The sequence below is a fragment of the Solea solea genome, chromosome 14 (genome assembly GCF_958295425.1).
Source record: "Solea solea chromosome 14, fSolSol10.1, whole genome shotgun sequence".
Classification (NCBI taxonomy): Eukaryota; Metazoa; Chordata; class Actinopteri; order Pleuronectiformes; family Soleidae; genus Solea; species Solea solea.
Genome location: NC_081147.1, coordinates 14,025,574 through 14,037,527, shown reverse-complemented (window position 1 = coordinate 14,037,527; position 11,954 = coordinate 14,025,574). Strand labels below are relative to the sequence as shown.

The 11,954-nt window shown below is 39.9% G+C and overlaps 1 protein-coding gene across 5 annotated transcripts in view; it reads right to left on the bottom strand.

Annotated features, from left to right (window-relative positions):
• Positions 1-23: 23 nt before the first annotated feature.
• si:ch211-153b23.7 (uncharacterized) overlaps positions 24-11,954 on the bottom strand; it is a 147,472-nt gene continuing 135,541 nt past the window's right edge. For 3 of the 5 annotated variants that reach the window (XM_058649156.1, XM_058649157.1, XM_058649155.1), the window contains 7 exons: positions 7,225-7,402; positions 5,426-5,576; positions 5,022-5,165; positions 3,225-3,353; positions 2,896-3,108; positions 2,514-2,639; positions 24-2,072 (listed from right to left, as the gene is read on the bottom strand). In XM_058649156.1, coding sequence (XP_058505139.1) covers positions 1,845-2,072; positions 2,514-2,639; positions 2,896-3,108; positions 3,225-3,353; positions 5,022-5,165; positions 5,426-5,576; positions 7,225-7,379 — 1,146 coding nt within the window. In that variant the 5' untranslated portion in view covers positions 7,380-7,402 and the 3' untranslated portion in view covers positions 24-1,844. The remainder of the gene's footprint in view (positions 2,073-2,513; positions 2,640-2,895; positions 3,109-3,224; positions 3,354-5,021; positions 5,166-5,425; positions 5,577-7,224; positions 7,403-11,954) is intronic. The other 2 variants (XM_058649154.1, XM_058649153.1) reach the window with 1 other exon arrangement.

Below are 11,954 nucleotides of genomic sequence, written 5' to 3'. Positions count from 1 at the left end.
ATGGAACACACATGACAGCAGAATGACAGGGGAAAGCCCATAATGAAGTTTATTGTCATTGTGTGATTGTGCTTTACAAGGCACTGATTTACTCAAGAAACCAACCCAGGAGCTATATTCTGTGCATGCTGGGCTTTATCTCCACATACGCAAGACTGACGTCACACATCACCTGAAATATGACACAAACCCTACACACAATCCCTTTATTCTCAAATTGTTTCCAACTCATTTTGTGACTCATTACTCAGAAGATTTTATTTCCTGATCATCAAGGCCATCAAATTATAAACTTCTCTGTTCCTTGTCAAGGATACTGTTATTATAGGACAAATATTTAATATATGTGTAAGGGGAAAATTCTAATTGTCTCAATTTTACTTTTGTTGGTTGGTTGGTTATAGATAGAGCTGAAAGGATTAATCGATGAATCGATTATTAATCGATAACTAAATGAATCGACAACTATTTTGATAATCGATTCATCTGTTTGAAGCTTTTTTCATGATTAAAACAACATTTCCGATTGTTTAAGCTTCTTGTGAATATTTTCTTAATTTCTTTGCTCTGGATTCAAAGTGAATCATTTTGGTTTGTGGACAAAACAAGACATTTGAGAACGTCATCATGTCCAGGTCTGACGAACACCGATCAACATTTTTTCAGGTTTTCAGATATTTTAGGGACCAAATGATTCATCGATTAATCAAGAAAATAATCAACATATTATGAAAATAATCGTTAGTTGCAGCTCTAGTCATAGTCATTTCATTCATCGTTTTTGTTTTATTTTACACTAAATATGTGTTTTAGTATATTATTGTAGTCATTTTGCATTAATGGTATTAAAATAATAGAAAATGGATGTGTTTACTATGGTTGACCACATTTTACACACTGTAAATTACTAGTTCAAGGAAAAAGGGGAAAAAAAGAAACATTTGCGGATGCACGACGACTGACACATCGATTGTCATGTGCGCAATGTTTCTTTCTATTTGTTTCTATTTCTATTTCTATTGTGTTTCTGTAACACTATGTCATTATTTCAATTAAATGAACCAGATTTGCTGCCCCTAAACAGCAGCTTCCCGCAACAGTCAGCCAAATACTACTTCCCTGTTTGAGTGTCTGATGTCACACATTGCAACAATACCAGTAACCCAGTAAGGAAACTAATATAAGTTATATAGTAATAATGTAGATAATCTCCTGTTTAAATAGTAACACACATTACATTCACACATTCTATTATACGGTCACATTTATTGTCATAGAATGTAAACTTTATATATTTTATCAGTTGCTAATAATGTGTTTTTTTTTTACCTTATTCCTTATTTTCTATGATGAAGAAGGAGCAAATGTAACACACCCAATTTAATGAATAAAGTATTGTGATTCTATTCTATTCTATTTCCTTCTTTTCTCTGACTACACACAAACACACATATATACTTTAGAGAAAATTATACATTAGAAACATATACGGATAGGTAATAAAGTAAAAAAGAAGAAGAAATAACTGTGTTATATGATAAATTGCAAATGTTTGAAACTATATTAACTTTTTTTTATTTTGTACAATGCTCTCAGGATTAGAGCATTTTGTTAATATTAGTCAGATAATACTGTTTAAAAGATGTATGAGGATGCAGTTCTATAATTGCAGATTTCCATTTTACTTGTGGTGCAGATTTACTGCAACATTTCTCTGACATACCTGCACACATTTTCCATATGAATGTATTTAGGTAGCCTACACACTGATAGTTCTTCCTGCATTGAAGCTCATACACCTCATACATGTGCTGTGAACACTGTAATGGTTTTTCCTCTCAGCCTCAGTCTGAGTTTATGTCCCTATTCTGGTGTTTGGGGCAGGAGGGGTGGTGCTCTTTTCTTTTCCCTGCACTAGACGTCCTCTTGTCTCCTCCTCGTGGCTGCTGTTCATTATTGCAGCGGTGGATCAGCACAGGATCCTTGTTCGGAGGCGTTTTCTTCAACAACAGCCTCTGCAGCATCTGTTTGTCCATGCGCTCTCTTCGGAAGTCATCCTCGTAGACCTTGAGCTGTGGTAGTGTCAGCATAGCAGATCAGAATCAGAGCGGGAGACAGATGGGATGATTATGTCTAAAAATACAACACCTATCTAATATCTACTGTATATAATTAAAAACATTTTCTGCAATACCATCATTATCATTTCCACCTGTAATTCAGAGCTGTAGAAGACATACTGTTTATTAAAATAACTGTAGTAATAAAATACAAATCATAAAACATATGGAGGATTTGTGCAGTTTGCACAACCCTGACATCATACATTTGAGACCAAACTAATCAATTAGAATACTACATGGCCTTTTTTTGCTTTTAGATTTAGATCAGACCACAGAAACATGTCAGTGATTTTCATGTTTGAATGTGCTTGTATTGTATTGTGTATTCCTGACAACCCAAAAGCAGTGCACATCATATGAGTGTGTGTGTACTGACAATTAAGATACTACCTGCTCTTGCAGTAGTGCCACCTGCTGGCGCATCTCCTCCCTTTTCTTCCTCAGCCTGTGGTTCTCCTGCAGCGTGTGTTTGTGGTCGTTATGCTCGGTCTGAAATTCTGCTTCATAAATCTGGGTCTGCAGACACAGGACATTAATACGGCAGTGAATCAAAGCCACATGTGGTGATGTGTGGATGTCTCTTTCTTTTGTGAGCAAATTTCAGTACAGCACGTGCAGAGCTGCCACTTGGTGGTGCAATTCACCATGTGATTTAAGTCTCTAAAGCATTTAGCAAATCTTCCCCTGGCAACAGTGAGTTGACATCAGATTTGATTCCATCATATCACAAATAGGACTATTTTTTGATGGTGTGGATAAAAGAGCAGCCCACCTGACACTGCAGTGCCTCCAGCTGCTCCTTTAGATCCTGTACTTCTTGCTGGGAGTCTCCCAGTGGGGTACTCGCACACTGGCTGTTTCCCTGCCACCCGCCCTCTGCACTTGTAGAAGCAGGGGAAAATGAGGATGAAGGGCTGTGTCCAGAAAAGTGACTGGCTGTCAGGTTGGGACCTCTGGGTGAGTTACTGGTAGCTGTGAAGCTGCCCTTAGGGAGGAAAAACGTGATTTCAATGACAATGATGTCACAAAGACAAAAGAATATCAAATGAAACTGTAGACTCTAAGTGATCATGCGCACAGACCCACTAACAGGTCTAATACCTGTTTGGCAGATGTGCAGAATCTATCTGGGTGTTGCATTCTGCTCTCCAGCAGTCTGATGTACTCTTGCAGCTCCTGGTTCTTCTTCAGCTCGTGCATCAAAGCCTGCTCATAATACTCCTTTGCACTCTGCAACCCCAAGTGAAACAAAAACAATATTTCACATGAATTGTTATCCGCCACAAGCTAAATCCGGAGATCCTCCTTACACATTGGTACAAACAATCAGTTATAATTCACAATACCATTTATGACAAAAGCACATATGTGCATTATGTAATGTTACTTTTGTGTTTCGTTTAAACGAAAGCAGGGTTTCAGTTCACACGTGTCTAGATGTTGAATAGTGGGTTATTATGGTAGAAACTAGAAAACAAAGCAGCTCCCTCATGTGGCTCAGATGTGTAGTGCAGATATAGATTTTAAAAGGCTGGAAAAAAATTATTCTCCAAATTTCATTTGCTACCCCCAAAAATCTGTTTTCATGCTTTCAACCATGTGAATATAGGGTGTGTCTTCTACGGAGTCCCCCTAGGGTCAGGATGGTGTTTTCCCGTGAGACCCCTCTCCCAGGCCAGCACTCTACTCCAGCCGTGGCTCCACACTCAGACTATTGTGCAGGAACACAAAAGTATTCCGACCCTAGGCGAGCTCCATAGTCTTCCACATTATCTCTTCCCTTTCTGTGACATGCCAGAGAAGAGGTAGGTGACCTTTCCTCCCTTATGTTTTGTGCTGTACCTTCTTTATTTATATGTCTATACAGAGCACTGGTATAGCTGACATTACGCAACCCCATCATGCAACACTCATAACGTAAACAAATGCCATAATGGCAGGAAGCGGCCCTGTTTACATCCAAAGAACCAGCAGCATATACTGTGTACACCTGGTAATATGTCTGGCAACGCTACTCTTCACTGTCTGTTATAAAAAGTGATAAAAAGGGAAGATAGTGGGATAAAGGTGGTGCACCAGGACGAAACTTTCAATTAACAAATGTTTCATTTCATCTTGGTTCTATGCCAATAACCATGTTGCATTAGCATTTAGTGCTAGCAAAGAGCTACGGTCAAGCATTAGAAGATAACCGATGACCCTATACCTTTTATTTGGAAAAACAAATTACTTAAGTGCAAGTTCTGTCAAAGAATGGTGCCGATATGTGTCATTTTAAATGGAAATCCTGGCCTTTTTGTCATGGGTATGCAGCGTATACCACTCAAACTGGGTGGAGAAGACGGAGTCTGGGAATCCACAGGTAACAGATTCCATTTGTTACAGAATCCAATGCTAACTAACTTTTTAGGATTTTACGGACTTTTATTGAGATGTGTAAGCGTTCTCTAGAGGAGATTGAGGGAATGTTTATCAGAAAGTTGAAGATGTTGCCCTGCCTCAGGTCTTGAATAACGTCTGCACTGGTTGTTTCCATAGTCGTGCAAAGCCCCCGGGGGCATTATAATGATCAACTATAATCAGCCTGTCAGGTTCTGTGATATATTGCTCAATCTCTATGGATATAAAACATTGTTTTTTTTTGTTATCTTTCTGCTGCGACATTCTTGGCCCCACATGTGACTGGAAGTTTTGTCTTTGTTTTATTCGCATTCTGCCAGAGAGTAAACTGAAGCTGCCTTCAAAGACAAAGATGTGTGACACCACCATTTCCAGTGGGAATGAGTGTGCTGGACGATAACATACAGTGTAATGGATCCATACCCACTTTTGAGGTTCTATCCCAGTGCAGTGATCTGGGGGTTTTGTAGCATGCTTGAAGTACTTCTGTTTGTTTACCTGTTGGTGCTCTACTCTGAGCAGCAGTCTACTGTTGAGCTGTTTGATGGCAGAGTTCTCCCTTTCCAAAGCCTCCAACCTGTGCTGCAGTCCCAGAGTGGCATTGCGGTACACCTGGTCCCAGTCCTCATTCAGCTTCATCAGCTGTAGAGCATCATAATCATCATCATCATTAACACTGTCATTGTGGGTGTGAGGAAATGAAATCAGGTCAGCTACAGTATGTAAGACACTCTGTACTCACAGCATGACAGTTTACGTCATTTCATCACTTCCCTTTTCTATAAGGTGCATACGACGAGAAGCAGTAAGCACAGGTTGTGTAATTGTGAAAATGTTCAATTCATGATACACTGAACAGCTTAGCAGCAGTTTTCACACGACGCCCACAGATGATGATGTACCTCTTTGTTGACTCTCCGCAGCTCGGTGTTCTTGTTGAGCAGCAGCAGCTTCTCCTGGTCAGTGGAGGAGACTGTCATACTCTCAGTGATCAGAGTGACTTGCTCTTCTGTGGACAGCAACACGTCTCCCACAGGACTGACCTCCTCTGTCCTGCTCACACACAGGGACACACACGCGCAGGGAGGATATTTGCCATAAATAACAGGCATCATGACGAGCATTAGTAGAGGATTTCCAATTATAAGCGAACACATGTATGCACAAAACATCAAGGCACTTTATGCGAGTACACCCACTCACATAAAGTGCACTTAGAGAAAAGTGAGTTATTATGCACACCCACGCACACACATGCATGCTCAGCCACATTATGCACTCAAGACACGCAGAAAGAGAGAGAGAGAGAGAGAGAGAGACAGAGATGACTTTCTCCTAGACAATAAAAACCTTTATTATTTATGTTTATTATCAGCTATATTCAATAACCAGGAAAAACAATGTGGGTGGAAACTGTTTGTGTCTATTAAACCATCTGGGAAAAAAAAACATTTGCACATTTTATATAATTATATTACTCCCTATTACAAAAGTATTACCATACAATCGCCATATTGTTACTGTAATGTAAAGTATTGACCTTTGCAATTAAGCTGTCCATTTTACACACCAGTTGTAAACACACACATCGCCTGGGGAGCAACAGGGTTTTTGGGTACTTTGCTCAAGGGCATCCTAGCCCTTGACCTGTCCCAGAATTTGAACCAGTGACCCTTCAGGTACAAGCCCAATTCCCTTCCACTTGTCCACGGGCACAAACTCTGACTCTGTAATTATTTTTATTTTACTCCTTTATCTATTATTATTTCATGAGTTGACCCTTGAAAGCACCAAATAGATACTACTACTACTACTACTACTACTAATAATAATAATAACAATAATGATAATAATAATAATAATAATAATAATAATATTACTTATAATACTACTACTACTAATTAAAGTAATAATATCAATCTCTTAACACATTCATCTGCAGTACCCTATCTTGGCATGTCAACACTGTGTATTCCGTCATCCTATGGGACCAGAAGTGTGTCTCTGATCCAGTGTCTTTACTCTCTCAGCTGCTGTGACAGCTGACGTACACCGTGTGACCTAATTTTACATAGTTGTCAATCACATGTCGTCTTGGAAGGACACCTTAATACCAGTACCTCCTGCATCCATATGCTAATTTGCGGTTGGGGCATATGATAAAAAGAGAGATGATATCTCTCCTTCTTACCGATCGCAACGCTGACAAAATGTCATTTGTGGGAGGTTGATGACTGAAGTCGTATTCCATTACAGAGAGAAGTGTGGAGTTTCACAATGCAGCAGGGTTATTTAAGGGCAAACTGTACGTGTGTGGGTAGAGTGATCGCTGAATTTACCAAAGCCCCCTCCACCACCACCACTATCAACAATGTGATCATTTGACTGTGGTGAAACCGTGAACTTCGGCCTACATGTCCATGACCTCACTGGAAACTCCGCAACCAATCTTTATTCCTCCTCTCACTGAACTTCGTTGTGAGTCACAAACTCTGGAACTTCATAGATTCAAATAATCTGACATTGATAATCTTATATTTATTTATAATCCTCCGTATTGTGTTATGTGATGTTGAACATTAAGATTAAAGTACTATTTGAGGCTGTAGTGTAGGTGGAGTTACATTACATTACATTATTTTTCGACATAGTTGCTAATCCAATTTTTGTATCCAGCCCGTAGTAATGTGAACATACATACCATAATGTTTCCGCAGATGTGTGCGTCTGTTGTCTCTCGGTGAGACTGCTCTCACTCTTTGTTGGAGTGTTCACTCGTTCTGCTTCTGCTGCCACAACAGCAGCTGTTGAAGATGATAATGAAGAAGAGGACAAAAAGAGTACGTCGCCATCCATGACTGATCAAATCCTCATATCCTCTGAAAGTGTGAAAACAAAGTTAGAGAGCTGCTTTATAGTCGGAGAGAGTTTCTGCTGCTTAGCATTCGGTGGAAAGTAAATAGTGTCATCAGAAGTGACACGTAACAAAAGAGGAAGAAGCCAAGACCAAGAGCCTCATGATAACAACTTTAGAGAAAAGGAAGTGACTCAGACAAACTGTTATTTTACATGGGGGGGCTATCCCACTGTGGTTAATTATCTGAATGTAATGTGTCTCATTATGATCATATATTTACTGAGTTAACATTTTGGAAATCTCTGCTCAGGGGTATGAAAAGTGGCATGTGTGTGTATTTATACTTTTGTGAGGTCCAAATAATGTACAAACCTATCTTTGTGGGGACATTTTGTCTGGGCAACCCATAACTTAACCCTTAGAGCATTTTTGCTGTTTTTTTTTTTTTTTTTTTTTTTTTTTTTTTTAAACATACAGTATATACAGAGGTTATAAGAATGTGCAACAGAGTGTCTTATATCCTTTTTTTCAGCACAAATTAGGCAATCTGATAAAAAACAACAAAAATCACCAACTATAATCCAAATCTGAGCAAAAAGTATTTAAAGTGTTTAAAATCAGATTGAATTTGTGAAATTTGATGTTCATATGGGGAGTTGTGTAATATTGCCACAGCAACTTACTGTGGGAGCACCTGTGGCACAGATCCGTGCCACGTGAGCACTAAGGGTTAAAGAAAAAAAACCTGAAAAACCCAGGTTTTAGGGTTTGGGTCTGAATTGGGTTGAGACTAGGATTAGGGTAAGGGTTAAGGTTAGGCACTTAGTTGTGATAGTTAAGGGTAAGGGCTAGATAATGCATTATGATGATGTGTCCTTACTAAGCTATAAACACAAAAGTGTCTCGTGAAATATATGCTTTTCTGGCATAAACACTGACCTTGTCAGGACCAGTAGTCCTCATGGGGCAGATTTGAGGTTATTAATTAAGAAACTGGTTAATTTTGTGGTTATTCAAGATTTGAATTGTGAGTAGGTTCATTTTAGGGTTAGGCAGTAATCTTTTTAGGGACCTAATGCGTTTAGGTTGACCAAAACGAATGGAAACCAATGCAGTGTCCTAAAATAAATAGCTGCACAAACCTGTATTTGTCTGTGGGTGTGTCCCAGGTCTTACTCATGTTGTGGGACACAGTCACATTATTGGGGATCCTCCTCTATAGAGCATCACGTGACTCAGTCCTTATGAACCGCCATGCAAAAATGAACGGATTGATTGCTGGATTCAACCTGGCAGGGTTCTGTCAGGGCACTGCAAACTTTAAATCTACGGAAATCAACCAATTATTCCAAAACTTGACAAATTGGATATATCCTTATAATGCCCCAGTGTGCATTTTGGAAACAGCTGGGGAGGAGATTATTCTGGATCAGCAGTATCCTAACATTTTCAACTCTCCCGGTTAACTTCCATTCATCTTATTCCAGATCCAGAGAGTCACTGAAAGTCTACCAGATAAAGATAGCGTTGTTGTCATTGGGAAGCGTAAGTGTCTCATTAGCATAACATAGGCATCAGCATCGGACAATGTGATATAAATAATTGCTCAGTTAGACGAGCAACCAGCGATTCCCCTCCGCCGTCTCTCTGGGTCTGTGGGGATCTGGCATCAGGCAACATGTCTGACACATGTGTGACTGATTTATGTGTTGTATACATCTATAGAGGCGGACAGTGCACTATCCTGCCAGAGGGTGTTAACTTGGTCGTGTGATGTCAGCTACCGCAGCTCTATGTACACCGCCAGGAAGTGGAAGTCCTCTCGACATATTCCCTGCTGCAGAAAATGGGTCAAATGTCTTGTTTTCTTTGTTCTACAGTCTAAGATCAGCTCCTTGCTTCTGAGTTTTAGTGGTGTTGAGGACCGGGTTCAGTTCGCCCTGAAGTGCACACTCCCTCACACCCTCTAGGAGTGATCAAACAGGAAGTGATCAGTCAGATGGAGTAAGACAGTTCTACGCTTGTCAGGTTGGACACCAGTCTGTGAGGGAGGATGGTGTTCAATACCAAGTTCAAGTCCACAAAGTGTCTTTCCCCTGCGGATCTAGGTGAGTGAGGGAAGTGTAGAGAGCTGTGGCGATGGTGTCCTCTGTAAGCGTGTGTGTGTCTATGGGTGAGAGGTTCATGATGATGTGAGTCCAAACCAGCCACTGGGTAGTAATCATTCAGGCTGTTGAGGATGGTCTCTTTTGACAGTGGAACTATGATGGCAGGGTGAAATGGCAGCTATACTGGCTGAAGATTATGATTATGCTTGTATGCTGGAGGACTGTGCGTCTCATGATTCTACATGAGTAATTCAGGAAAGAGCCAAGAGGTGGGGGCTGCGTAGCTATGCATAATTTTGCATGATTATAATTTGCAGAACATGCAATTGATAATAATGGTAATGCATACAATTTATTCATGACACATAATGATATGGCCAAGTTAATTGCGTTCACAATTCTGCTCATCACTGGGATGAGCTGGTTGCAACAGGTTAATTAGTACATCGCGTGTTCATCCAAGTAAATTAGAGGATTTTTGTTAATTATGTCCCTCCGAGTCTGGCTAAGTTGTCTTTTATTGAAACTAAGAGAATTAATTTGCCTTCCTTGTTTGCTACACATTATCCTCAGCCATTTAAGTCAAATATATTCAAGGCCACTTTGGCGAATGGCTGAGAAATACTGTGGGGATAATTTAGAGCAAAGATAGGAGCGGCATTGTATAACAGTACCTCGGTCTAGAGCTGATGGGGACCAAGTAAGTAATCGTCACAGAGCATAAGCCAATAATTGCACGGCCAATAATTGGCTGTTGGTCTTGGCTCCACACTTGAACGATGCTGTAAACCTCTATAATCACTAAGTTTGCACAAACCTGTTGTCACAGTGCAATATTGGGATTCATTTAGATGTGGTCAGACATGAGATTGGGACTGAGAGTGAACCAGAACTGTAAAGCTGTAAAGTCACAAAGGAGCCGAAACTCAATATAAACACTATAAATCAGAAAGGAGCTGCAGACTGAAGAGATCATTCTTCCCAACACTACAACCACTTCCTCCAGTCATTTCATACTTTGGTGTGAACAACCAGTGTTATTCAGACATTAAGGGTGATCAGAGGATGATTCCTACTGTTGCAAACATGCTGATAATGGACATAATGAAGATGATTAGCATATGATTCTTAAAGTTAAATTATTTTGCTTTGTTTTGTACAAATGTATATTGGTCAATAAACATTTGGAATTGAAACAATTTAGAATTAGGTCATACAAAATATATATATTTTCAACCAAAACAGTAAGCGATTTTCTCATTAAAAGCCCCGAACCTGCTGTACCTCACTTCACACTATATTAGACTTATTAGAAATACATTTTAGAAAAGCAGACAAGATAAACCAGGTGCTTGCGTTTTATCCCCCAGATGGCTGAGTCAAAGATGCTGTCATTTCATCATCTGATGTACTATCATGAGATAAAAGTGCAAGACAGAACAAAATGTGACAGTACTGCCCAGTGGCTCTGACTTGCTTCAGGGATCCCATGCCTGAGCCATCTATCATGGGCCCCAGTTGTAGTATTGCTGTGCCAAGCAGAGGCTTTGCTTGGATGCCCAAAGAGGGAGTACCGATGCAGTGCATTTATTGACCCAAGCCTCTGTCAAAGCCAAGGACAAATGGGCTGTTGCTCCACAGGGGGATTGATTTTTAGTCTAGCAGGAGATCGTGGAGAGGAATAGAGAGTGTCCCACAGAGTGAGGGTAATGCTGTGCCTGCATCAATCTGAACGTGCAGGAATACTATACTAGCTAAAATGAAAAAAAAAAAGTATTGGTGTTTGAAATGGAATAAGGAGATCAGGCTCTCTTTAGATCCTCTCTGAAAGTAGCAACAGTATCACCTGTTTAGTCTGCAGTTGCAGCAGATTGGGCAACCCATCCAGGGTCAGTGATTGAATTTGTTCCATGTTGAGTACCTGCGTGCATCCCTGTGTGTTCCAGCTACTGACGATCCAAATAAATTAGCACTGCTGCTGAGTGTATGTCTGGATTGCATGACTTGGGTGAGTATGAGAGTGGAAACTTTGGAGATGTTTTCGTTCAAGACTAGACAGTGCATTATTTTGTCATCTGGTTTACCACAAAGGGAAGTGACACTCATGCAGGGCAGCAAAACATGAATGCTTGCATTCACTCTCACACACATACGCATTAACATGAACATGTGCGAGTACTGTACATGGTACTTTTCCTCTGAGGCCACTGCAACAGAATTAGTATATTTATATTTATCAACAATGAATTTCATGATCTATAAAGAGCTAACTTTTATACGACAGTGTTACAAAACATTCACATTTAACAGTTTCAATTTGTAGATGATTCACATGCATTACATAAGACACCAAGACAATGTCCTCCAAAGAAATGGGATGAGTTAGCATGGAGGCAGTGGAAATGAAGGTCATTTAAAATACAAAGCTGTCAATATATAAAAGTCTATTTAATGAAGAATCTTAAG